Genomic DNA, 27,351 nt, shown 5'->3' with positions numbered 1-27,351 from the left:
GTTTGAGACATAAATCTATAAGAAAAAAGTAAAAGATGAAAAATATTACAGTGTAATGACCATATGTTTTCGCCAACAGAACATGTTATGATATTTTGAACCAAAATGGCTTCTGACAAGTTTTAGTGGACAGTTTTTCTTCCATGTCCAATTCCTGATATTCATCCTTGACAGTTTCCTTCTACCAAGTCCATGTTTTCTCTTTATGTTTCCCTGAATTATTAGTTGCAAGACCTCGTTTTCACTATGAGAAGTAGCTCCCTATCCTTGTTCAACTTTCTCAGCACTTCCTCGTTGCAAGTCCACATTTCAAATCCTTCTATACGATTCATACTGACATTCTTCAGAGTCCAAGTTTCCACTCCGAATAGCAGAGTTGACCATGCATAACACTTTGTAAGTCACAGTTTGTAACAGTGTAATAAAATTTTGCCTCGCTTTCTCCACTCTACATCTTACTTTAATATTATTGTCAGGTCTCAAATAGCCCTGTTCAACCTCACTCCGTTCATTATCACAGGCATGGGGACGTTTGAGTTGCGGGATATTATCATTACTTTATTTTATGACCGTAGTAGACAGTACCTGCCACTAAATTATTAATTTCCGAGTCTATAACAGGCTATAAGTGATATTGTTGAAGGTTGTACAGCAACAGATGTAAGGAAGAAAATCAATGGATTAAGCTAAGGACAAAGGACTAAAATAAGATTCACCAGCTGCTAAGAATCTATGTGTTATGATAGGGCATAAAAATATGATAATGTAATACCAGCCATAATATTTTCCATATTCATCACGATTCTTTTTTTTTTATTTTTTTTTTTGAAAAAGAGTGTTAATTCCAATTATTTCGAACATCCCCAGTATATTTTTTGGTGGGTACAGTATCAAATCCAAGGGACACAGACGTGCGTGTTCACTGGATTGGACAAATATGTACAAGGCAACGGTGGCAAAAAATAAATTAAGAGACCGGCACACGAAAATCAAAAAAAAAATTTAAAAAAAACGCAAACAGGGGGTAAGTTACCCCTCAGCAGTTTCACCACGCCCTTATTGCAATGGCCACCGTTTTACTACCAATGAAACATCCCTGATCCCTACCACCGAAAGGTTCGAAATAGGGGAAGTTGTGTTCGAGGGTGAGTCTTCGTTTGAAGGGGGTAGAAAGTGAAACTAAGTAGATGATAGGGAAAGTGAGCGGATTCTGGTGGTGCACCGACCCTTTACCTCCCCTCTCTGTCTCTCTTTCCAAGTTGAGAACAACCCCTAAAGGGGAGCTTTATGCTATGCCCCAGGACAACGATCAATAATTTTGACGTTTGTACGGAGAGTTTCAAAACAAAGAAATCTAAACTAAAATTAGTATTCAAAAATAATATTAATCATTTACAGATTTATTTAAAATTTTTCAATCAATTTCATCCTCGACATCAAAGCTATTTGATTAAATACATATTTTTTCTAAATAATTAAAATACCCGCATAATTTAAGATTACTTTTATCTCAAATGGTTTTAATTAAATCTCAGAGACCGAATACATAATGCTTAAATACACGCAACGAAAAAAAAAACAACACCAACAAGAGTTGTTTTTTTTTTCTTCTTTCTTTTTATTGAAGGAATCCAATTCCAGAGTATTGTGATGATGAAGAGGGGTTCGCGGCGTTTCTCTGTAATTCGTCCAAGGTCAGGTCAAGGCGTGCAGCAACAACCCAAGAAAAACACGAGGGCCACTTATACATACTCTCCTCTTATGAAAAGATAGGGACACTCAATTGAATTTTGAGATTTATAAAAGGAACGATTTTTTTAATTAAAATGTTTTGAAAAAAGAAAAAATATTTTTTATTCCATTATCCTATACATACAACAATACTACGAATTGTAAATATAATAAGGTATTATGAAGAAAAAAATAGAACGCATACTTAAAAACTCCAAAACAATAAACACTTTTTTTCCGTTCAAAATAATATTAATTGATTATCCTTTTTTATAATATTCTTTTTTAATCGAGTCTGATCACATTTATAAACCCTTAGAAAAAAGTTATATAATAATGAACGTGTTTTCTGTGTTTTATTGGGACGTCAGTGGAGAAATCCCCACTTGACGTGGATCCGTTGTTGGAGCTGGGGTATCCAAATTTTTTAATAATTGTGATAACCAATGATTCGTTGATTTATCTTCTTGTAAACAAGGTGTAAATGTTTGATCCCTTAATTGGTCAGGTAAACATTGACGCAAAGCCTCTCTAGCTCTAAAACAAAAATTAATTTTAATAATCAAGCATTTAGATCAGGATTTAGCTCAGGACCTCCTTAAGGTGCATGTCAAGAATACGTTTCCATTTTTGAAAGAAAAATTAATTTAACTGGTAAATAAAACATCATTAAGCAAAGTTTAACTTCTTTTTGTGCACAATAGATCAGTTGGGTGCTTTTAGTTAATTTTCGGTTGCTGATTTCAAATATGCCTTCCATTTTTTTGTAACACATCACGTTTTTTTTTATTCAGGTTTTTCACGACTGCGAGACTTAGGATTTTATAGGGAAATTATAGATGCAATGAATTTAATATTTGACACCTTGATATAAGGTGAAGAGAGATCTACCTTTTAGTGGTAGTGTTAAGATTACCAGAAAATTTTAAAATTTGATTTTTCAAATAAAAATTATTTATAATTACATTATGTCACCAACTGCTAAATAAAATTTTCTTAAAAATAGTGATGTTAGTAACAATATCCGGTGTAACCAGAAGCGGTACAAACATGACACTACCACCAAAACGTAGATCTCTTCACCTTATATCAAGGTGCCAAATATCAAATTCATTGCATCTACAGTTGCATTATGCAATCCTACGTCCAGCAGCAGTGAGACACCTGAATAAAAAACGTGACCTGTTACAGAAAAATGGAAGGCATATTTGAAATCAGCAACCCAAAATTAACTAAATACACTTAACTCATTAGCTGTACAAAAATCTTGCAGCACAGTGTAGTTATGGCAGCCGACTTCGAAGACGTCGGCCACCCCAAGTTCCACGAACAATACTTATGACTTATGGCTGAATATAAGAAATAATGTCGGTCGACTACGAAGACTACTTGGAGATACTTGGAGCACAAGTATTGTTCATGACACTTGGGTTGGGTTGACAGCTGGATATAAGTAATAATCTTGTGATACTTGAGACGTCTTCCAAGTCGGCCGAGATTATTTCTTATAATCAGCTATAAATTAACCCAACCCAAGTACTACAAACAATATTTTTGGCTGATGACTGATGATTGGCCGCCTCAAGTAGCACGAGATGATTTCTTATATCCAGCTGTCAACCCAACCCAACCCATGAACAATACTTATGCTCCAAGTAGTTTTTGAAGTCAGCCGAGATTATTTCTTATAACCAGCTACAAATCCAACCCAACCCAAGCATCACAAACAATACTTATGACTGATTACTGGAGATAGTTGGAGATACTTGAGATTATAAGATTATAGATAAGATTATTTCTTATATCCAATCAGCCATAAGTATAGTTTTTGGTACTTCGGGCAGCCGACATCTTCGAAATCGGCAGCCATAAGTATTGTTTGTTATACTTAGGTAGGTTGAGGTTGATAACTGGATATAACAAATAATCTCGGCTGACTTCCAAGACTATTTGTATAGATACTTGAGTTGGGTTGATAGCTGGATACAAAACATAATCTTGTGATTATTTCTTACATCCAACTACAAATCCAACTCAACCCAAGTACAACAAACAATACTTATGGCTGATGGCTGGATATAAGAAATAATGTTGGCTGACTTCGAAGACTACTGGAGATACTTGGAGCAGCCGACGTCTTCGAAGTCGGCCGAGATTGCTTCTTATATCCAACCATCAACCATAAGTATAGTTTTTGGTACTCCGGATAGCCGACGTCTTTGAAATTTGCCGCCATAAGTATTGTTTGTGATACCTAGGTTGGGTGAGGTTGATAACTGGATATAAGAAATAATCTCGGCCGACTTCGAAGACGTCGGCCGCCCCAAGTGTCACGAACAATATTTATGCTCCAAGTAGTCTTCGAAGTGGGCCGAGATTATTTCTTATAACCAGCTATAAATCCAACCCAACCCAAGTATCACAAACAATACTTATGGCTGGTTATAAGAAATAATCTCGGCCGACTTCGAAGACGAAGTATCACAAGATTATTTCTTATATCCAGGCATCAACCCAACACAACTCAAGTATCAAGAACAATACTTATGCTCCAAGTAGTCTTCAAAATCAGACGAGCTATAAATTTTGTTCGTGATACTGAGATGGGTTTAGTAGCTGGATATGAGAAATAATCTCGGCCGACTTCGAGGACTACTTGGAGATACTTGGAGCGGCCGACGTCTTCGAAATTATTTTTTATATCCAGCCATCAGCCATAAGTATATTATTTCTTACAGAGCGTTCAACAATGACTGTAAAGTGTTTGAATGTGGCGCGCTTGACTTTTAGTAACATTTGACAAACAACGTTGGTGCGGGCTGGTGTTTTCCACGAATTTTTAACAATCAGTGGCGTGGTATGTTTTAATTGCTTTCGAGTTAAAAAGTTTCAACAATTATTATAACAAAATGTAAAGAAATATCAATTGATTTCATATACATTTTTAAATTTTGTTAATAAAGTTACATATTGATAAATTTTAAACATAAATCTCTTAACCTCATACATTTTTAATACCTTCGGAATTTCTCCTATGATACGCCTATGCTTATTAGTTCGCTCATACCAGCCTTAAAAATTAAACGCAAAAGCGGGAAATTCAAACACCTTACAATCATTGTTGAACACTCTGTATAACCAGCTACCAAACCCAACCCAAGCATCACAAATAATACTTATGGCTGATGTGGAGTTGACCCAGAACATTTCTTATATCAACAGAAATAAAAAATTTTGTAATAATAAAATTAAAGCAAGGAACAAAATATTATTTATAATCCAACGACGCTCAAGAAAAAAAAAGGTGTGAAACCCCGATTTAGATTATTATTTCTAAAATAAAACTAACCTAGGATTATCAGACAATCGCAAATAACACCTCACAACATGTTTTAAAAGTCTTGCCGATGGCTCTTTTGCCAAAGATAAAACCATTTTACCCTAAAAATAAGATTTATCAATAAATTATTCATTTTTAAATGAAAAAAAGTACCAAAATCATTGCAACATGGCTAAAACGGTCATAAGTTTGGCAAATATATGACAAACCACTATCATCTAAAAGTATTTTTTGAAGAATAAATGTGGCTACTGTTTTGCTTAATTCTGATCCAGATTCCATTATGCGTAAACATAAAGGAATTATTTCTGTAGTTAATAAAAATGTAATAACCTCTTGTTCATCAGTCTAAAAAAAATTGCTAAGTTTTAACTGATTAATCAATTTAATACATTACCTTTACTAAAGCTCCAATAACACCCAAACTAGTCAATCTTAAATACTCAAACGGTCTAGTTTTCGATACGGTATGCAAAAAAGGGTATAAAAATAAAGGTACATGTGCCAATAAAAATTGAGATCTTGTTTCCGGGTGAGAAGCAACACATTGTAATAAAGCTAAAGCATTACAGACTCTGTTTGATTGATGGGCGTTTAATGTGGGTGGATTTATGGCAGGGTAGATGTTTATAATTTCCTGTAATAAGGCAGCAATTGTGCCAAAACTATTCCATAACATGGGAGCCAATTCGGGTACAACTTCGCGTTTTTTACTATAACAAAAAACAAATCCTTCAATTCGATTATAACATAAAATGAGTTAAATAATCATTACCTTAATTCTAAAAGGGCATTCTCTCTAGTTTCTGGATTAGATAATTCGAGAATCCACTGGTAAATCTTTTCACGATCAACATTCTGGTTTGCGGGGCTGGGTTGCGCACTCATTTTAAACGTGATAATTTTTAATGAGCTAATTATTTACAATTAGTAACAGATCAAACCATACTTGTTCTGTTTTTATCACAGACCTATCCAGAACGGATTTAGATGATTTGGTGTAAAATGACAGATAACAAGCAGATAACCTCAAAACAAAGTTAAATGACAGTTGTCAAGTGTTGTTCAACCTTTTATTAATAGATGGAGTGCTTAATTATTTTATAACTTTATTTTTTAAATTTACTTTTGAATAATTATTTCTTATTAAAAATTATTTATTAAATAATTATCAATTAAGCAAAATAAATATTTTAGTTATTATTAATTTGATTAAAAATTAAAAAATAAAATAGCGGGAAATTCAAATTAAATATTTGATTTCTTTATTTTTATTCAATATAAAAATGATTTATCACCTGAATTATAACGATTCAAAACTCATCGTGAAAACTACGAGCTGTATCGACCATTTTTGATTTAAGAAACAAATTTGGATGTGCTAAAATCTCATCTATAGATAACATGTGGTCTTGATCTGTGTCTGCTAAAGCTAATAAAGCTTCAGCTTCGTGTTCGCTATGTCTTGGACTTTGCGGGGCGACGTAATGCAACAATTCTCTTCTATCCGCTTTTCCATCACCGTTTAAATCAATGGAGGTACGAAATTCAGCTCTGCGTTGATTTTCATCTTGGCGAATTACCACCATTTCGTCGTTATTCCCTTCAGTTTGAAGTATTGCAAATTCATCCTCTGTTAATAATTCATCACCATCTCGATCGAATTTGTCGTAAAGTTCATCTACAAGTGCTAATTGATTTGTTGCGCTTGATTCTGGGTGTGTAAAGGCTAAAAATTCGTCGACTGTTAAAGAATTTGCGTCTGATTTTGCTGCTTCAAGCCAAGAAGCTTTATCTTTCATCATTTGTTCTAAAAACAAATTTAATAAATAATTTTGTAATAATTGTTTTATTAATGGAAATACCTTTTGTGGCTCTGGACATTCCTTTGTGGATTTTTTCGTTATGATGTTGAACATATTTTTTGCTAAATCCACGCTTTTTTAAAAAATAAGCGTGATATTCTTTCCAAGTTACCACACCGTTTGGTGGGTCGACGTCAATTTCCATGAAGAGATTAAAGTTATTTCCAACAGCAAAAGATATGTGTTCGACTATTTTTTTTCGAATCCAATTGGCCAATTCTTTTGGATCTAACTTACCACTTCGATCAACATCGGCTTTTTTAAAAACATCCATCAAAATATCATTTTGTTCCTTATTGAAATTTTCGTTATTATTAACGTTCACCAAATACTCGTTTTTGTCACTTAATGATTCATCTCGGTACCTCTCCCCGCCGTCCGTTTTAAAATTACTATTTCTCATTTTGACGATGAACGTTTCTTCTAAACTACGTTTTAAAGTCACATCCATGTCATCTATTTTTATCGTTATACTTGAACGCAATGGGACCGGCAGGAAAACCATCACGCAAAGAAAAACCATGTAACAAAATAACGGCACCGAGTAAGACCATCTTTCAAATATCGTTCGACTTCTACAACTTGATAACATTTGTTATTTTAACTTTTTCGTCACATTTCGGATGAGATTATATATTTTTTTCGGGAGAAAAAATGTGATAAAGAAACCGTTGCGGACTTTTAACTATTTTTTACTTTATGGTGTGATGGATCAATAAAGGAGTTGCGCCGCAAACACCAGAAAGATGGCATTGTGATAACATTGATTCAATTTTAAGTTTTTTTTTTGAACAATGGAATGTAAGTTCTTTTTTTCTTCCAATGAGAAATGATTTATGTATTAAGGTAGGAAAGGTATAAGTTATTTTTTAATGAGAGCTTAATGGCATTAAGGTGAGGCAGCATTTAGGTAATTAAATAACTCTCTCTAAATCGTTTCTATACTCATAATTAACTGAAGTGGAATACAGTCAACTTTCTTGAATTTTTATATGGCACTCATAAATTAACAAAATTTGTAAAATTGCAAAATTCATGGAAAATTGGGCTTATGGAGTTTGATTGAAAGAAGATTATAATTTTTGTGGTGTTTCCTTTCGTTAATAAGTTTCTGGACATACTGAGACAGCTATAGACAGATATATTCTTTTCATTGAATCAAGATCAGTTACTTATCAAGTTTTATCAAGCCAGTTCAGGAGCTATGTAATGTAATGTAATGTTCTAAACGTACCTTTGCTTGGTCAACGTAACACTCAGAAGCAGATTAATTCTCAGTAAATTTTAGACAATTAGCTTAATCTAGAGATGTGGCTGGAATAATGAATTCCAGCTTTCACATCACCTTGTGGCGGCGTCCATGAAGTTTGTTTAATCTAGGAATACCATCCCGTGTAATTTTCGGCAATCTCTTGTCATCCATCCACTCCATGCGCAATGTCTGGTGTGGGACAATCAGACTATATCCTATATGGTTCCTCAGGAACTCCATGTCAGCTGTTCGAATGATTCTTTTAGTTATAGAGCTTTCATGTGTTTGTTTTGCCATATTATATCTCGCAAATACCCCAATATTAAGGCTGATTAGATTGTCTGAACTCATATGTACACGTCGTCTTTTGAAATCCGTTCTATTCCACCATACTCACCAATTTTTCTCCCCAAAGTTATAGTAAATCTTTTTTTCTCTCATAGCAATTGATCATAACTTGATGATAATTAAGGAAATGCTTTATACCCTGCGTCACTTCATCATCTTAGCACTTAATCGGCGGTTAATCAGACCAAGTATGATTAGGTTGCTGCAAATCCTGATGTTATAACATTTATATATCAAATTTCAACGGCTAAATGCAAGGTCCGTTGAGTAAACATACTGTATAAGGTTATCCAAATTCCAAATCCCTATAAAGGCTGTTGTTATTATATGAACGTATCCCCCCGCAAAGGCCTTGCTGTGACGTCATTGGAAGAATTGACATTTCTATGTTTTTATTTATACAATGTATTTCACTTAAGAAGCAAAACACAAAAATATAAAGATATTAAAAAAATTCGAATTGTTTTAAAATTAATAAAAAATAGGTTAAAATTGATAAAAAAATCGAAATAAAATTTTATTATTTTAAGGTTATCCAACTTGACTTGGTTGCCATGGTGATTAAGATCCAAATATTGCAGTTGCTTGTCAAAATTGACGTTGAATTTAAGTTTTTTTTAATGAAAAACACATAATTAATTGGATTTAAAGGTTGTATTTAATTCAAAATGGGTAAATGGATGAAATTATAAGCAAGGTAAGTGGATTAAATCAAAAAAAGATATTTTTAGATCAATTAAAATGTACAAGAATTTAGGGTTAAATAACAATTAAAACTAGAACTAACGCTAGACCTAGAGCTAGAAAGTTTTAGGTTTAGCCGGGCGTCTTAGAGGAATGTTTATAGCTAATTTGTAGAGAATTAAATTCACTTTTGACAGATTAAAAGAATATGGGGTTCCATTTAAAATTTTCGACTTTCTCGCCATTGAATATGGAGAAACAGTAATTCAATTTTTCATTCAATTTTTGACAAATGACAATATATTTGACAGCATCTGAAGAATAATCCAAAATAACTCGAAAACGAAAAAAGTTAGGTACCAATAACTTTTATCAAAATCAACCTATTTTTCTACTTACAATTAACCGGTATATATAAACTATAGCATTCCATTTAAAATAACGAAGTTATGGTCTACTTCCGGTAGAACCAGTTACGTCACATTTTAAATCTGAAGTTAGCTATCATATAATAGACAAATGGACAACCTCATGGTATTCTTTATTAAAAAACTTATATTTAAACCTTTGATTATATATAATATGGATTGAGCCAACGAGAGAGATAGCTTGCGCAAGGTGATCGAACCGAGATAGACATAGAAGCGTACTGCCATATAATGGGTGTACTGATAGAAGTGAGATAGATATAGAAGCGTACTGACATATAATATATCTATCTTTGTTACACTTTCACATTATCGCTTTCCATCTGCGTCTATTCACCTTGAGCAACATTTTTGTTAGTAGATATATTCAGTTAGCTCAATCCATATTATATATAATCAAAGATTTAAACTCATATTTAAAATGAGTTCAAACATGATGCATTTATTTCGAAAAACAACAAAGTTGTAATAAAAAAAAATTAAAGTTGGCAATATTTAAATTAGCAACATAATTTTGAAATATTAATACCAACCTTAATTTTTCATGTTTTTATTGTATTTTTGTTTTTGTGATAAATTTTGAGACATTTTATAAAAATTAAGAATTTGTTGAAATGACATTGAAATTTCAAACCGGAAGTTGCTTATATCTCGACTAATATTGGAATTAAACGTATCATGTTTGTACTTATTTTAAAGGATTTTTAATGAAGATTACAAATATGTCAAAATTGAGGTTGACATTTTAAATCTTAAGTTAGTTATCATATAACAGACAAATGGAAACTTCATGGTGTTATTTTATGATGTATTCTTTATTAAAAAAAACCTTTAAAATGAGTCCAAACATGATTTTGCTAGATATCACTATGTTGTATATTTTTATTGCACTAAAACTGGAACTAACACTAGACCTAAAACTAGAAAAATTCGGGTTTAGCCATACGTCTGAAGACGCACTGCTAAACCCGATACTTTCTAAACAAATCTCTATCAAATGAGCCTAACGAAAGGATGCATTCAACATCAATTTGTTCGAGTTGGATAACCTTATAACGAATACTCAACGGATCTTGGGCTAAATGCTATTTGTAGCGCCATCTAGTATTCAAAAAACCAAGTAAACAAAGAAATCTAATTTAAATCAGAAACTCAAATTTGTGTTTTATTGTAATGGAAAAGCGTTAAAATCAGTTAAAATGTGTGGTGTTAATAGTGATTAAGAATAAATTAACGAAATAACTTTTTAAATTCAATTTCTTATTTATCTTTTTTTAATTAATGTCTACATAAAATTAAAATAAAACAATAAAATTGATGGAAATATATACAATTATCGATTTAGTTCAATTTTTATCTACATAACACAATTTTCTTTGACTTTTCTCCGATAAAAATAATCATCGTAAATTTAATGTGATGTACTTTGATTTATAATTTACAATGTTACAACTATCATATCAAATGATAATGGAACATAGAGTGTTATTCATAAGATTCGAAATGATTGTGATTACTTTTATTTAATAATAAACGAATGTTATAAACTAGAATTTATTAAATATCCTAAAAATTCCAATGAGGTTATCAAACATATGTTTTTTTCATAACAATCATTTCAGATCTTATAAAAATTATACAAAATAAAACTGTGTGGTAAATATAATTCGATCGATCTAGTCTAGGTACAAAAATAAATAAATTATACTTAAATTCTATCAATATTATAATGTATATAATAATAAAGCTTCCATGATCGAGATACACACTAAGAATAAATTCTTTACAATAACCTACTCAAAAATTCTTGTTCATGTATGTATAAATTAAAAAGATTTAGTTTATAAAAATAACATAAAAAAATTGTAGAATTAATCAACATATACAATAAGAAAAAGAAATATGTAATTTAGCATAAAAATGAGGTCAAATTTCTAACATTTTTTCATTCTAGGAGATCACTTGGAGATGACTATTTTATTCGAGATTTTCATAATTTTTCCAACACTAAAATTACACTTTCACTCTTAATTAATCCTTTAATCCCATTCTTCCTATTTATTCTAACCGTGAACAATCTTGCAGTCTATCGTTTCGAATTTACACGTCGTTTAGCCCTTTGCCGTTTAGAAATCCCTCGCCTTGTCCCACTATTCGGATTATTCAACCACGGTAAACTAAACTCACTATAAAATAAATAATTTAATTAATTCTAGTAGTTTTTAATTGAAAAATTATTTACCTGTATTGAAATTTAGTTAAAGGTGAACCGAAAGCGCTCACTGGGAGCATATCACATACTTCAATATATTTAATATCATCGAGGGTTGGTAATAAAGTTTCCAATGGTGTTGTATCTTCGTTTCTTGAACCAGATCCGATTTTTTCTTGCCGCAGTTTTAATTTTTCAATCACTCTTTGTTCGCGTATCCTTTGTACATCCCATCGTTTTCGTCTCCTTTCATCGTATTCTAACCTCGCGTGTCTTTTATTAAAAGCGTCGTCTTCTAAATTTTCCGTACCTTCCATCGTATAACAACTCGTGTACGATTTTATTCGCCATCGAGGGACTTCTAAGTTACTCGCGTTTGAATTTGCGGGTAAATCGTTTGTTAAATCCAATGGGTTTGTAATACTATAATTTGTTTCGCCTGCGTGGGTGACGTATTGGTCGTTACATGACATTATATGATCAGGATCGAAAGAATCTAAAAAAACAAGGAATTTCAAAAACTAGAACAAACAGAGAATTTAACACTGGAGGAAAGGTGGAGAATTTTTAAAGAGATAATGCGAAATAAAGCTATGGAGGTGTGTGGAATGAGAAAATATGATAATCAGACAAAGAGAACACACTGGTTGAATGAAGAGGTACGACAGGCAATCAAGAAGAAGAAGAAATTAGGTTTTGCTTATTCTGAAAACAAAGAGCAACGAAAAGAACGAGCTTGTCTTGCAACTTTAAATGCACCTAGTACTTCAGGCACATAAAGGCCCCCAAGCCATCAATTATGTTTGGCACATGGCTTACAGCTGGCAATAATAGACGTGATATACAAAAAGCCAAAAGGACAACAAAGTATATTAGAGCAAAACATTAAAGAAACTTATATTACGTTTAATATCAAAAGATGAACAAAATATGTTTGAAAACGATGAAGATGAGACTGTGTAATTGTGGAGCCTCAACGGCAGGAAATTAATTAGATACTATAAGAAAAACAGCCACCTGTCCAGTTAACTAAGAATGCACTCTTCCCGGGGATTACCAGGGATAGAAAATTCTGATCCCGAAATCCCGGGATTATAAAAACCCCTTTTGATTGCAACCCCTAGAAGAAATATATAAGAACGAATTTGGAAGAGGATAGAGCAAACTATAGAACGAACAGAGATGTAGCTCAGAATGTAAGGGAGGCGATAAAGAAAAGTTGGTGAAACAAATTTAAGTGAAACATACATATCAAATGACAAGAAATTCTGGAATCAAATAAGAAAACTGAAGGGAGATCAAAGGAAACAAATAAATCCGTCAAAGATAAAAATAACGAGATAAATACAACTACAAGGGAAATTCTGAACATATGGGCAGTTTTTTATGCAGAAAAGTTCAAGAATGGAAAACGGATAAAGGAAGACACTACAGACATAGCAACTGAAGAGATAACAATGGAAGAATTAGGAGAGGCAATGATGAAGATGAAAACAGAAAAGGCTTGTGGCAAAGATAAGATAGATCCAGTGATGAGAAAATATTTGGGAATAAAAGGGAAGGCTTCTAAGTACATATAAAACCGCATGGGAGTTGGAAACAATCCCGAAAGATTGGGAAGATAAATCATCTCACCAATACATAAAAAAGGAAGCTACTCAAACTGTGAAAATTACAGCCTATCATCTACAAGTTACACACAAAGATAATAGAAAAAAGGTTCAGAAGAGTAGTGAAAAATAAACGAAAAGATGAACAAGCAACATACAGAGCAAGCAAACAAACGAACCATAGTATTATATGGTAGTATCTACATCAACTAATGGTACCACAAAAACTAACAAAAATAATTGAAAACCTGTACAAGAAAGTTAAAGGGATAGTACAATTGAAGGGAAAAACTTTTGAATTGAGCAAAGGAATAAAACAAGGCAATAACCTAAGCCCCTTGTTATTTATAATATTAATGGACAAAGTGATAAAAGATACAAGAACAAAGTATAGGAATGTTTATATATTATTTGAATGCTGAAAAAAGGTAATTCAATTTTTGACCTCCTGTATAAGATACTGTTATACAGCAAATGACAATCAATTTTGTATAGTTAATAACATTTGAAGAGTGATTGTGCCAATTTAGAGCTTTTTTGAATGAACGTTTACTGAGATATGGAGTGTTAAAAAGCATGGTGAAATTTACCAAAAAAAAAAACTTAATATCAAAATAACTCGAAAACAAAAAATGCTGTACCAGTAACTTTTATCAAAGTCAACATATTTTTTCGTATATAATTAAAAGGTGTAATAAAAACTATAGCATTCTATTTAAAATAACGAAGTTGTGGTCTACTTCCGGTAGACCGGAAGTGGGAACCATCTCGAAAATACTTTAGATCAAAAGATTGGTATGAACCTACAATATAAACTAAACTCCAGAAACGTACATACAATAGAAAAAAAAAAAACGGGTGTTAACTTTTTGGCAGACACTGTATTCGATTCAAACTTTGAGATTTTTTTTAAGCCTTAACTGAAAAGCGTGTCTCGGGGGTTTTACGGATTCCTGTCCTTTAGTGGATGGGGAATAAGGCTGTGAAATAAAATATTAAGATTTTGATGTTCCTTTGAAAATTTTGACAATTAATTATACTTGCATCATAAAATTTAGTAGGTTGATATAATAACAAAAAATGTGATTATAAGTTTTGTTATGGAGTTATTAGTACCAAAGCTATTTATTTACATTATATTTTTACATATTATTTTTTTTTTAATATTTTTTCGGGGAAAATATGGCTAATTTCTCACTGGTTAGTTCGTTTTTTTTTCTATAATACCTGTCAAATTGTTGTAAAGTTGGCAAAATTAACAGAGGGGTTTGTTTTATCATGTTTTCAAATAAATATGTCACACTGACGTTTGTTTGAACTTTTGTTATTCAAAAAGTCAAATGTAATAAAATTAAACTAAAATGAATCATGCATAAAAAATGTTTTGGGGTGTTTATTTGCCATTTGTTTACCTAGAAAAGGTGTTTTGTTCTATTTCATTAGTTTATAGCACGTTTTTACAATAAATATGTACTTCGTTAAAATTGTATTTATCTAAAAATTTATTAGTATTTTAACCTCAACTATTTAGTTACTGAAAATGTAAAATGCTAAAAATCAAGAAAACAACATACATTTTATAAGGGTCCTAAGTAATACCAACAGAAACCCTAAATAATTTACCTTCACAAGTAATACTTTACATGTAAAATCATGATAATAAATAAAAAGGAAATAAGAAATAACCCAAAAGATATATTTATTAAGGAAGAATAGATAGAACAAGTATCATCATATGAGTACTTGGGCAGTATAATATCATAAGATGGAAGGATAGATTTAGGCATAAATGCAAGAATCAGGAAAACAAACAATGTATATCATACTCTAAACAGAACAATTTTTGGGAAGAAGGAGATAGATAAGATTGAAGATGTACAACTCGGTGGAAGTCCCAATATTAATATATGCCAGTGTGGATGAAGAAATAAGACTGGGAGTAGATCAAAATAGCCCACATAATTAGAATGGAACATAACACAATAATAAAAAAGGTATTTGAAGCAAAGGATAAGAAAAAGAGGGGAAGACATAAGAAAGATTAGGTCAAGAAAGACTCTAGCAGATATAAAGGAATTAGCCAGAAACTGAAGTGGATGGAGGAATAGGAAAATATTTATCCGACGCCATCAGGCATAAGGATTAGGAGAACAAGATAATTAATTCATTAATAATTTACCTTTCCGTCGTTTTCTTGATCTCCTATAATTTTTTTTATCATCCGATACTGTATCATTAGAAAATACAGAGGAGTTACTACATAACCTTTTCCTCCTTATACTCATCTTTAAATTCTTCATTGAATTGTTTTCTATTGAATTATGGACCGTGTAACTACCTTCGTATTTAGCTAAGGTGTCCAAATCGTTCATATGATCCGGACTTTTTATGATTTCTTTGTTTTTAATTGATTCTTCAGATTCGGTTATAATGTTTAATTTATTTTCTTCTTCAATGTGATTTGTTATGGTAAAATTTAGTTTTTTTTCTTCATCACCCTCGAAATGAAAGGCAGAACTTATGCCTTCCTCAATAGCCTTACTATCTACCTCGTCGATTGTTGTCAAATCTTGGGTCATATCGTTATTTAAAGTTTCGGAAATAATCTCTGTATCTTTATGGTTATTAATTACCTGATTGTTTTGTACAGAAATATCTTTTTCAATAAACAACAATCGTTCTTTAAGCTAAAAAATTTTATTTTTAATTTATATCTTTATAATTCAATATTTTTCGATATACCTTTTCATTTTCTTGTTTCAAAATAAATATAGTTTTGTCTTTATTTAAAATTTCATCGTTTTGCTGTTGAATTAAGTCCAAATGAATAACCAACCAGTCCTTTAAAAATTTAACTTCGTTATCCTCGGAACTTTGACAATTATCCTCAGTTGATTCAATACCGTTAATAACACTATTAGAAGAAGCGTACATATGATCATAAGAAAGTGTTAAATCATCAATATCAACGCCCTCGTTCAACGGGTGAAAGTAATTATCGTTTTTCCCTGTGTTTGATAATTTTGCGATGCGATTTTGATCGGGAAAATTATTGGACATCTTCGCACAAACTCCAACTAAGTCTCAAGCATCGTAATGCTTGGCATTTATCACGGTTTTTCTTAACGCCGAAAACTCCACTCTCGTTTTGTTTATGCACGATACCCCAAGTGATTTTTTGTTGTAAATCTACATTTGTTATAACCCTTTTAAATATACGTCTCGATTAAAATACTTTTTACGGTTAGTTTAGTTAATTTTCGCGTACTTTTAGCTGTAAACGCCGTCGAAACCGTTGCATATTAAACAACATAACAAAACGTCAATTTACGATTTTTCTAGGTTATGTTATATCGGTCGAATGAAATAACAACACCAACTATTTTTGGTTGATTACAATGAGTTTTTGAGAACACCAAAAGGCGTTAGATGCTAGATTTACCGTTGATGGGCGAAGACATCGTTTAGATCTAGATGAATTTTGGTTTAACCAGCAAAATTTCGGGTAAATATCTCGAATTCAACGCGCTATTATTTTACTAATTACTTCCGGGATGACATGGCGCCAAATTTAAATTAGTCAACAACGTGAAATTAATCGCAAATCAAACGAAAAAAATTATTGTTCCGAACCTTTTTTTTCGATGTTTATAAGTTTAAATATTGTTAAAATAAATTAATAATTAATAGTTTGTATAATTGATTTGAAATAATGATCGATTTGAAATTTTTATGTTTCATTGCGCAAAAGCACGTGTATAAAACTCATACAGCGGTTGTTTAAAAACGTCAGTCGAGTTCTTGAATCCGGCTCGTGAAGTGCGGGTTTGTTTTTACTTTTAGTATCTCTGATAAATACTCCGCTCATCTTTGAGTACTTATATAATGGTACGATGTTCGTTTAACTCTCATTTACTTGACAATTATTATTATTCAATGTGTCATTATTTACTTAACCTCTACTTTTTTTTTGCTTAAGATAAAACGCACACAAAAATTCTATTAATATTTTTAAGCCGATGTTGATTGATAAGTGAAAATTTAGAAAATTTGCTCTGTAATGATTAAATAATTTTGGAGTGACTTTTAAAATTTAAAACAAATAAACTTGTTGAAATAACTGTTTCAATTATTAATTATATTTATTTTTTGTTTTGTCTTTTTAGAAAACTACAATCTCATAAAGCTGTCTATTAATTTATGTTAAAAATCTTTAATAAAGACTTAATTGGTACTTAAGTCGCACTTAATTAAGAATTAAAAGAGATGGGTACAGGAATTTTTGGTGCTTGGGACTATGTAGTCTTAATTTTAGTTCTAATGATCTCTTCGGCCATTGGTTTATATTATAGATTAACAGGTGGGAAGCAAAAGACTGTACAGGTAAGATTTAAAATTTATTAATACCTTTTTCTTCATTAATTTATTGAGAGTTAAGTTGTCAATTTTAAATTTTTTGAGTTTGCGCGCCATTTCTATACGATGCCGAAAAGCAACTGCGCATGCGCATAACAAAAAATATTTTAAATTATTATAAAAGCAAATTTATTTAATATTTTAGAAAGTTAATAATAAAAATATTATTAATATCAACAAAAAAATTATCCAATTTAAAGTTTTGTATTAAGTTTTAACTTGAATAATAATTGTTTTGAGTTTGCGCGCCATCTATATACGATGCTAAAAAGAAACTGCGCACGCGCATAACCTAAAAATATTTTAAGAATTTTGATATTAAAAATGCAAAAAGAAGATTCATAGAAGAAGAAAGAAAGAATACTTGGGAAAGGAAATGCAACGTCTGTCAATTGTATCAGAAAATTAATAAAGATAGGAAGGATTTCCTACCATGGACAAACTTGTCGTAATAAAGCAGGGAATATAATAAGTAGAAGGGAAGAGATATTGGAAAGGTGGACAGATAATTTTGAGGAAAAATTAAATTTGGGTATCCAACCGGAAGAGGAGGAAGTGTGGCTGGATGAGTCAGATCAAAGAGGAAAGAAAGTACCTACGCATGAAGAAATCAAAAACGGTGTAAAAAGACTGTTATAAAGCTTCTGGTATGGATAATATCCCGGCGGAAGCTTTTCAAGGAAGGTGGGGACACTTTATGTAGTTGCATATCCCCATTAGTTAAGGAAATATGGGCAGAAATAGAGATGCCAAAGAATTGAAAGCTTATAAAACACTAGCTTTGGTTCTGTATGAACGCCTAAAACATACAGACGATATTATAGGGAATTACCAGTGTGGTTCTGCAATAATAAATCGTCAATTAACCAAATATTCTTACTGATACAGATGTGTTCATAGACTTAAAAAGCGCATACGATACGGTAAACAGAAATGCATTGTACACCTAACATCACCTAATATAGCTAACATTGTCCCAAGTAGAATGCTCGTTCACAACATATACGGGGTTGCGACAAGGAGATCCTTTATCAACCCTTTTATGTAACATAGTGCTACAAAAAGCTGTAAGACAAGCAGGTATTAATAGAAGAGGGACAATTATAAATAAGAGTATACAAATACTGAAATATGCCGATGATGTGGACATCATAGGTAGATCTAAGAGAGATATGGTAGAGGCTTTCATAGCATTTACGAATGCAGCAAAGGAACTGGGTCTAAATGTAAATGTTGAGAAAACTAAGTATATGCAAACGGGAAAAAGAATGGAGTGAAGACTAAAACAAGATTTAAAAATTGATGGCTATCATATTGAGTGTGTTGATAGTTTTGTATACCTGGAGTCATTAGTACAAGCAAAAATGAATATATCTGGACAATAAGACCTATTTTGGGCTGCGTAAACACTTGAAATCAAACATATTAACCAAGAAAACAAAAAGCAAAATTTGTAATACACACATTAGACCAGCGATAATGCATGGTTCGAAGACCATGCTTTGCTGGGATTGCTGGAAACGTTTGAAAGGAAGATACTTAGACACATATCCAAGAATAGAGACAGTGGTGCAGACGTTTTAACCATGAACTGTACCAAGAATCACAATGTGCTATCCATCCATGTCATGTGGAACGGATAAAGGAGGTGGCACCAAGAAACAAATAGTTAGACAAACACTGGTAGGACAGAGATTGAGAGGAAGGCCAAAGACGAGATATAATAAGAGAGGTAGAGGGGGATGTGAGGACACTCAAAGTGAGAAATTGGAGAGTGATGGCGCGTAATAGGGAGGAATGGAAGAAAATCCTTAAGCAGTTCAAGACACCAAGATGGTGAAAAGCAAATTTATTTATAATTTTAGAAAGTTAATAACAAAATATTATTAATATCCTTAAAAAAATTATCCAATTTAAATTTTAATATTAAATGTTACCTTGAATAATAAAATAAAAAAATAATACGCAAGAAATACGAGGTCATCGATCTTATTACAAGTTATTACATATTGAACATAAACTTCAAACGATTAAATTTGCGTAGTAAGATTACAACACGTTTCAAAATTGTACATTTTTTAAAATGAATCGCGTCGAGACCTTGTAATCAGCTTTTATTAAAATATTTCAATGTTAGTCTTTAACATCGCTTGATTGGCAAAATTGAACGATTTTAATTGGTTTTAAATGCGAAATGGAGAGATTTTTCAACCGTTTAGTTCATATTGTTGATGTTTCCACTTAAAACCTTATAAAAAGTAAGACGCAAAAAATACACTTACAACAATTATATGTGATACCAACGGTATATTTATTTATCATTAAATTCAATGGTACTGTATGTAACGGTAGAATTTGGTATGGATTTCAACCAAAGAAAGTGTTGCATAACATGCAGAATTCTAGTTTTTCTGTATTTCTTGTTCACTCTTGCTCCCATCATGCGTTCAGAGATAGATTTCCATTCTATCAGGGAATTCTTAAACTTTCTACTGAGGATAAGTTCTACACCAAGTACATGGTCGTCCTCATCATTTGGCATGCTAGAGTGCAAGATCCACGTTCCACCTCATCTTGCTAGCTTCCATTAGTTCAATATTGTATCGACGATTGTGTTTCATTTCGTTCAAAAATACAAAGTCAGCATATTCCATATTCCTCCACTCGTAGTCAATTTTGCTTGCCAAGGTTCGTTCCCGAAATCCGTCTGGTTCTATTTCTTAACGTATTGCAGATAGCTTTTTTTATTCAGGAAGTGTAATATATTGGATTTTAGAACCCCAGACCAGTAGAAAAGTTGCTGCCTTTGCCTCACCAATTCTTTAGGCTGTTTTGCGAGGATAGTTGGTTAATCTGTGACTAACTCTTTACGTCAAAATGTACACTACTTAACCTCTACTTTTTTTTTGCTTAAGATAAAACGCACACAAAAATTCTATTAATATTTTTAAGCCGATGTTGATTGATAAGTGAAAATTTAGAAAATTTGCTCTGTAATGATTAAATAATTTTGGAGTGACTTTTAAAATTTAAAACAAATAAACTTGTTGAAATAACTGTTTCAATTATTAATTATATTTATTTTTTGTTTTGTCTTTTTAGAAAACTACAATCTCATAAAGCTGTCTATTAATTTATGTTAAAAATCTTTAATAAAGACTTAATTGGTACTTAAGTCGCACTTAATTAAGAATTAAAAGAGATGGGTACAGGAATTTTTGGTGCTTGGGACTATGTAGTCTTAATTTTAGTTCTAATGATCTCTTCGGCCATTGGTTTATATTATAGATTAACAGGTGGGAAGCAAAAGACTGTACAGGTAAGATTTAAAATTTATTAATACCTTTTTCTTCATTAATTTATTGAGAGTTAAGTTGTCAATTTTAAATTTTTTGAGTTTGCGCGCCATTTCTATACGATGCCGAAAAGCAACTGCGCATGCGCATAACAAAAAATATTTTAAATTATTATAAAAGCAAATTTATTTAATATTTTAGAAAGTTAATAATAAAAATATTATTAATATCAACAAAAAAATTATCCAATTTAAAGTTTTGTATTAAGTTTTAACTTGAATAATAATTGTTTTGAGTTTGCGCGCCATCTATATACGATGCTAAAAAGAAACTGCGCACGCGCATAACCTAAAAATATTTTAAGAATTTTGATATTAAAAATGCAAAAAGAAGATTCATAGAAGAAGAAAGAAAGAATACTTGGGAAAGGAAATGCAACGTCTGTCAATTGTATCAGAAAATTAATAAAGATAGGAAGGATTTCCTACCATGGACAAACTTGTCGTAATAAAGCAGGGAATATAATAAGTAGAAGGGAAGAGATATTGGAAAGGTGGACAGATAATTTTGAGGAAAAATTAAATTTGGGTATCCAACCGGAAGAGGAGGAAGTGTGGCTGGATGAGTCAGATCAAAGAGGAAAGAAAGTACCTACGCATGAAGAAATCAAAAACGGTGTAAAAAGACTGTTATAAAGCTTCTGGTATGGATAATATCCCGGCGGAAGCTTTTCAAGGAAGGTGGGGACACTTTATGTAGTTGCATATCCCCATTAGTTAAGGAAATATGGGCAGAAATAGAGATGCCAAAGAATTGAAAGCTTATAAAACACTAGCTTTGGTTCTGTATGAACGCCTAAAACATACAGACGATATTATAGGGAATTACCAGTGTGGTTCTGCAATAATAAATCGTCAATTAACCAAATATTCTTACTGATACAGATGTGTTCATAGACTTAAAAAGCGCATACGATACGGTAAACAGAAATGCATTGTACACCTAACATCACCTAATATAGCTAACATTGTCCCAAGTAGAATGCTCGTTCACAACATATACGGGGTTGCGACAAGGAGATCCTTTATCAACCCTTTTATGTAACATAGTGCTACAAAAAGCTGTAAGACAAGCAGGTATTAATAGAAGAGGGACAATTATAAATAAGAGTATACAAATACTGAAATATGCCGATGATGTGGACATCATAGGTAGATCTAAGAGAGATATGGTAGAGGCTTTCATAGCATTTACGAATGCAGCAAAGGAACTGGGTCTAAATGTAAATGTTGAGAAAACTAAGTATATGCAAACGGGAAAAAGAATGGAGTGAAGACTAAAACAAGATTTAAAAATTGATGGCTATCATATTGAGTGTGTTGATAGTTTTGTATACCTGGAGTCATTAGTACAAGCAAAAATGAATATATCTGGACAATAAGACCTATTTTGGGCTGCGTAAACACTTGAAATCAAACATATTAACCAAGAAAACAAAAAGCAAAATTTGTAATACACACATTAGACCAGCGATAATGCATGGTTCGAAGACCATGCTTTGCTGGGATTGCTGGAAACGTTTGAAAGGAAGATACTTAGACACATATCCAAGAATAGAGACAGTGGTGCAGACGTTTTAACCATGAACTGTACCAAGAATCACAATGTGCTATCCATCCATGTCATGTGGAACGGATAAAGGAGGTGGCACCAAGAAACAAATAGTTAGACAAACACTGGTAGGACAGAGATTGAGAGGAAGGCCAAAGACGAGATATAATAAGAGAGGTAGAGGGGGATGTGAGGACACTCAAAGTGAGAAATTGGAGAGTGATGGCGCGTAATAGGGAGGAATGGAAGAAAATCCTTAAGCAGTTCAAGACACCAAGATGGTGAAAAGCAAATTTATTTATAATTTTAGAAAGTTAATAACAAAATATTATTAATATCCTTAAAAAAATTATCCAATTTAAATTTTAATATTAAATGTTACCTTGAATAATAAAATAAAAAAATAATACGCAAGAAATACGAGGTCATCGATCTTATTACAAGTTATTACATATTGAACATAAACTTCAAACGATTAAATTTGCGTAGTAAGATTACAACACGTTTCAAAATTGTACATTTTTTAAAATGAATCGCGTCGAGACCTTGTAATCAGCTTTTATTAAAATATTTCAATGTTAGTCTTTAACATCGCTTGATTGGCAAAATTGAACGATTTTAATTGGTTTTAAATGCGAAATGGAGAGATTTTTCAACCGTTTAGTTCATATTGTTGATGTTTCCACTTAAAACCTTATAAAAAGTAAGACGCAAAAAATACACTTACAACAATTATATGTGATACCAACGGTATATTTATTTATCATTAAATTCAATGGTACTGTATGTAACGGTAGAATTTGGTATGGATTTCAACCAAAGAAAGTGTTGCATAACATGCAGAATTCTAGTTTTTCTGTATTTCTTGTTCACTCTTGCTCCCATCATGCGTTCAGAGATAGATTTCCATTCTATCAGGGAATTCTTAAACTTTCTACTGAGGATAAGTTCTACACCAAGTACATGGTCGTCCTCATCATTTGGCATGCTAGAGTGCAAGATCCACGTTCCACCTCATCTTGCTAGCTTCCATTAGTTCAATATTGTATCGACGATTGTGTTTCATTTCGTTCAAAAATACAAAGTCAGCATATTCCATATTCCTCCACTCGTAGTCAATTTTGCTTGCCAAGGTTCGTTCCCGAAATCCGTCTGGTTCTATTTCTTAACGTATTGCAGATAGCTTTTTTTATTCAGGAAGTGTAATATATTGGATTTTAGAACCCCAGACCAGTAGAAAAGTTGCTGCCTTTGCCTCACCAATTCTTTAGGCTGTTTTGCGAGGATAGTTGGTTAATCTGTGACTAACTCTTTACGTCAAAATGTACACTACTGGATATTCTGGACCCTCCAATAAGAGTTACAGAGAATTGTATCAAAGGTGTACTTTTGATGAATGATGCGACCCATCACTTGTTTTTGTGTTACAAACTAACGCTCCTCTGACATAATTTAGATGTTCCAGAACGATATTCAAGTTTATTTCCGACATTTTGTATTTATATCAAATTCCATACATAATCAAACGGAGTCAACTGAAATATTGGGCATAACAGTGTCTGGATACAACTTAAAGTAATAAATATGGCTACCAAAAACGTTCCAAAGAAGAACTAAACAGAACGTTTTCAACGATTGTTAGTGAAGACATAAAAAGCAAGCTGCAAATGCCTGCGGTACATACTATAAATATTTTGGCCACGAGTTATTTCAGATGACGATTTATGGGAAATAACTCGTGGTCGATTGGGTACGCATTAAGAAATGACATAAATAGCCTCATTTATCATCATTTCGTAAAAATTATATTTTAAAATTTTTTTGACATTGACAGCACATTGACATTTAATCCAATTAAAACAAAGTCTCTTAGTAAACAACAAACTTTTATCTACATATGTATAAACCACATAAAATAATACTTAATTAGGTTATGATTGTTGTCTTTTTATTTTTAAATTAACTTTAAATTGATAAGAAGAATTCTTTCATAACAAGAATTCTTAATAATAACATTTTTTTGTAGGAATACCTCTTAGCAGATAGGGACATGTCCATAACACCAGTAGCATTTTCTCTAATGGCCTCTTTCATGTCAGCAATAACATTATTAGGAGTATCCAGTGAAAATTACCATTTCGGTATACAATTCGTAATCATCAATCTTTCCTATATCATGTTTACAGCAATCGCAGCATATTTATATTTACCAGTTTTTTTTAAATTACAGGCAACAAGTGCTTATGAGGTAAAAAAATAATCACACAAAATTTTGCTTTAAATTTAATCACTTTTATTAATTTAGTACTTAGAAAGAAGATATGGCAAAGCAGCACGCCTCGCGGCTTCTTGTTGTTACAGCCTCCAAATGATTCTTTATATGAGCATAGTTCTTTACGCACCCGCTTTAACACTCGAAGCTTTAACGGGAATTACACGACATACAGCAATTTTATCCGTCGGTAATACAACAAAAATAATTTGAATATTCATGAACGATTGTGTTAACAATAAAAGATATTTTCCGTCTCTGGTATTTCAGGTTTGGTTTGTACGTTTTATTCAACGATTGGTGGAATGAAAGCGGTTTTAATGACGGATGTGTTTCAATCTCTATTAATGTTTGCCGCTGTTTTTAGCGTTATCATTTGTGCGGTTATTCAAAAAGGAAGTTTTGCGGAAATTTGGAGGATAGCTGAAAAAGGGGGAAGAACTACTTTGTTAAAGTAAATATTAAAAATTATAAGTATAATAAAACCTCGATGTGTTAGTTCTAACACCAAAACTAACCCTAGACATAGAACTAGAAACATTCGGGTTTAGCCATACATCTCATTAAGACTGCTAAACCTGAATGTTTCTAATTCTAGATCTAGTGTTAGTTCTAATGCTAGTAAACACTCCCTTCTCAGTATTAATCCATTATATCGAGATTTTACTCTATTAGAAAATATAAACTAAATTTTGTAAATTTAATATCTAGAAGATTTATTATTTTTGTTATCTCATAGTTTTTTTTTGTATAATTAAAAATGATTTAGTTTTGATCCAGATCCAACGGTACGTCACAGTTGGTTTACACTTATTATTGGAGGTGGAGTAACTTTTCTATCATTGTACGGCGTTAATCAAACCCAAGTACAACGATATCTGACGATTAGAAGCTTGAAAAACGCACGAAAAGCGCTTTGGTTAAATTTGCCGATTTTAAGCTTATTAAGTCTTAGCACTTCGTTCGCTGGATTATCAATTTATTCGAAATATTATAATTGCGATCCTGTTTTGGCAAATAATATCAGACAGGATGATCAAGTAAATAAATAAACAAATTATTAATAACTTAATAATTAACTTAATTTGTGGTAATTTTCCAGTTAATGCCGTATTTCGTTGTTGATTCAATGGGACACATTCCGGGTCTTTCTGGAATTTTTGTAGCTGGTATATTTAGCGCATCTCTTTCTTCATTATCAGCGGGATTAAATAGTATGGCTGCAGTTACAATGGAAGATTATTGGAAGGTATTTTAATCATTATTTAATCAACAAAAAATTTATTTAAAATTTTGTAGCCCGTTTATAAATCGGTAAAAGGACGGGATTTCCCCGAAAAAGCTTGCACATTTTTAACAAAGTGTTTAGCGTTATTTTATGGTATCTCCTGCGTTGCTATCGCTTTTTTAGCACAATACTTAGGGGGTGTTTTACAAGCATCTTTAACAATTTTCGGAGTCGTTGGTGGTCCTTTATTGGGATTATTCACATTGGGAATGTTTACAACAATACCAAATCAAAGGGGGGCTTTAACTGGTTTATTTGTCGGTTTATCTTTAGCACTTTGGATGGCTTTTGGCGGCCCAAAACCTCCACCTCCAAAATTACCAGTTTCAACAAGTGGATGTGAAGATGGTGTTTTAAGAAATATTACAACTTCAACATCAATACATAATAATAATGATTATTTTTGGTTATATCGAGTATCCTATCTTTATAATGGCGTGTTTGGTTTGATTTCGACACTTTTTGTTGGATATACATCAAGTTTACTTTTCAAATATATTTTTAAAGAAGATTCTGAGGATTTAGATCCGAATCTTTTTGTTCCTCCTTTAGCAAAAAGATTGAAAAGGTGGAGAAGAAGTTATAAAATTGCAACTGTAAGTGTGTTTTGTATAAAAAAAAACAATAAACATTTAAACATTTTGTTTATAGTTAGAAGAACAAATGGAACTTCATAGCAACACAGGAAATGGAAAATAAATTACCCATTTTGTTTTGTTCCTAATAGTTCATTGTTACTCCTTATCAAATTGGAAAATTTGCTGCATTTATTTCTTAAAATCATTGAAATTAGTCGTTGATCAAAATTTAATTCATATTTTTTATTATAATAAATTATATTTATTTTATTTGTTCAGTAATAATTTATTATTTTTTTATTGATTTTTCTGTAACAATTCTGTGTTAATTATACGTACTATTTACTTCTTTTTAAGAAACTTTGTAAAATGTTTATAAAATAAAACTATTAATGGAAATTATTGTGTTATTTATTACTA

General features: G+C 31.8%; 4 protein-coding genes across 7 annotated transcripts; 1 reads left to right on the top strand and 3 right to left on the bottom strand.

Moving 5' to 3' along the window:
* Positions 1 to 2,001: 2,001 nt before the first annotated feature.
* LOC111424421 (Required for cell differentiation 1) lies at positions 2,002 to 6,147 on the bottom strand. Its single transcript, XM_023057945.2, has 5 exons — positions 5,847 to 6,147; positions 5,469 to 5,784; positions 5,225 to 5,419; positions 5,081 to 5,172; positions 2,002 to 2,268 (listed from the first exon to the last, which is right to left on the bottom strand). The coding sequence occupies exons 1-5, from the start codon at positions 5,957 to 5,959 to the stop codon at positions 2,088 to 2,090; spliced, it is 897 nt and encodes a 298-aa protein (XP_022913713.1). The 5' UTR covers positions 5,960 to 6,147; the 3' UTR covers positions 2,002 to 2,087.
* Positions 6,148 to 6,313: 166 nt separating this feature from the next.
* On the bottom strand, positions 6,314 to 8,961 carry LOC111424371 (stromal cell derived factor mayday). Its single transcript, XM_023057877.2, has 3 exons — positions 8,814 to 8,961; positions 6,937 to 8,738; positions 6,314 to 6,881 (listed from the first exon to the last, which is right to left on the bottom strand). The coding sequence occupies exons 2-3, from the start codon at positions 7,526 to 7,528 to the stop codon at positions 6,385 to 6,387; spliced, it is 1,089 nt and encodes a 362-aa protein (XP_022913645.1). The 5' UTR covers positions 7,529 to 8,738; positions 8,814 to 8,961; the 3' UTR covers positions 6,314 to 6,384.
* Positions 8,962 to 10,887: 1,926 nt separating this feature from the next.
* Positions 10,888 to 16,797, bottom strand: LOC111424396 (male-specific lethal 1 homolog). Its single transcript, XM_023057908.2, has 4 exons — positions 16,213 to 16,797; positions 15,650 to 16,157; positions 11,891 to 12,356; positions 10,888 to 11,834 (listed from the first exon to the last, which is right to left on the bottom strand). The coding sequence occupies exons 1-4, from the start codon at positions 16,528 to 16,530 to the stop codon at positions 11,735 to 11,737; spliced, it is 1,392 nt and encodes a 463-aa protein (XP_022913676.1). The 5' UTR covers positions 16,531 to 16,797; the 3' UTR covers positions 10,888 to 11,734.
* Positions 16,798 to 16,890: 93 nt separating this feature from the next.
* On the top strand, positions 16,891 to 27,330 carry LOC111424394 (putative sodium-dependent multivitamin transporter). Of its 4 annotated transcripts, none has more exons than XM_071196284.1 (10): positions 16,891 to 16,975; positions 17,637 to 17,853; positions 20,989 to 21,205; positions 24,820 to 25,041; positions 25,099 to 25,255; positions 25,336 to 25,519; positions 25,835 to 26,105; positions 26,168 to 26,314; positions 26,365 to 26,949; positions 27,005 to 27,330. In XM_071196284.1, the coding sequence occupies exons 3-10, from the start codon at positions 21,089 to 21,091 to the stop codon at positions 27,050 to 27,052; spliced, it is 1,731 nt and encodes a 576-aa protein (XP_071052385.1). In that variant the 5' UTR covers positions 16,891 to 16,975; positions 17,637 to 17,853; positions 20,989 to 21,088; the 3' UTR covers positions 27,053 to 27,330. The 4 variants fall into 4 exon arrangements, with proteins under 4 accessions (XP_071052385.1, XP_071052384.1, XP_071052386.1 ...); XM_071196283.1 differs by lacking the exon at positions 16,891 to 16,975 and adding an exon at positions 17,243 to 17,358; XM_071196285.1 differs by lacking the exon at positions 16,891 to 16,975 and adding an exon at positions 17,264 to 17,365.
* Positions 27,331 to 27,351: the final 21 nt, after the last annotated feature.

Source organism: Onthophagus taurus, chromosome 6, assembly GCF_036711975.1.
Source record: "Onthophagus taurus isolate NC chromosome 6, IU_Otau_3.0, whole genome shotgun sequence".
Lineage (NCBI taxonomy): Eukaryota > Metazoa > Arthropoda > Insecta > Coleoptera > Scarabaeidae > Onthophagus > Onthophagus taurus.
The sequence above is the reverse complement of the archived record's forward strand: the minus strand, read 5'-3'. Positions and strand labels throughout refer to the sequence as shown.

Excerpts from the sequence above, each read along its gene's own strand:
- LOC111424421 (XM_023057945.2), bottom strand. The coding sequence starts at position 5,959 with ATGAGTGCGCAACCCAGCCCCGCAAACCAGAATGTTGATCGTGAAAAG. Across the intron at positions 5,785-5,846 it reads AATGCCCTTTTAGAATTAAG|TAAAAAACGCGAAGTTGTAC; the intron begins GTAATGATTATT and ends TTTTTGTTATAG. Across the intron at positions 5,420-5,468 it reads TTATTGGAGCTTTAGTAAAG|ACTGATGAACAAGAGGTTAT; the intron begins GTAATGTATTAA and ends AATTTTTTTTAG.
- LOC111424371 (XM_023057877.2), bottom strand. The coding sequence starts at position 7,528 with ATGTTATCAAGTTGTAGAAGTCGAACGATATTTGAAAGATGGTCTTAC. Across the intron at positions 6,882-6,936 it reads AATGTCCAGAGCCACAAAAG|AACAAATGATGAAAGATAAA; the intron begins GTATTTCCATTA and ends ATTTGTTTTTAG.
- LOC111424396 (XM_023057908.2), bottom strand. The coding sequence starts at position 16,530 with ATGTCCAATAATTTTCCCGATCAAAATCGCATCGCAAAATTATCAAAC. Across the intron at positions 12,357-15,649 it reads ATCAAGAAAACGACGGAAAG|ATTCTTTCGATCCTGATCAT; the intron begins GTAAATTATTAA and ends TTGTTTTTTTAG. Across the intron at positions 11,835-11,890 it reads TTAACTAAATTTCAATACAG|TGAGTTTAGTTTACCGTGGT; the intron begins GTAAATAATTTT and ends TTTATTTTATAG.
- LOC111424394 (XM_071196284.1), top strand. The coding sequence starts at position 21,089 with ATGGGTACAGGAATTTTTGGTGCTTGGGACTATGTAGTCTTAATTTTA. Across the intron at positions 25,520-25,834 it reads GGAAGAACTACTTTGTTAAA|TTTTGATCCAGATCCAACGG; the intron begins GTAAATATTAAA and ends AAAATGATTTAG. Across the intron at positions 26,315-26,364 it reads CAATGGAAGATTATTGGAAG|CCCGTTTATAAATCGGTAAA; the intron begins GTATTTTAATCA and ends AAAATTTTGTAG.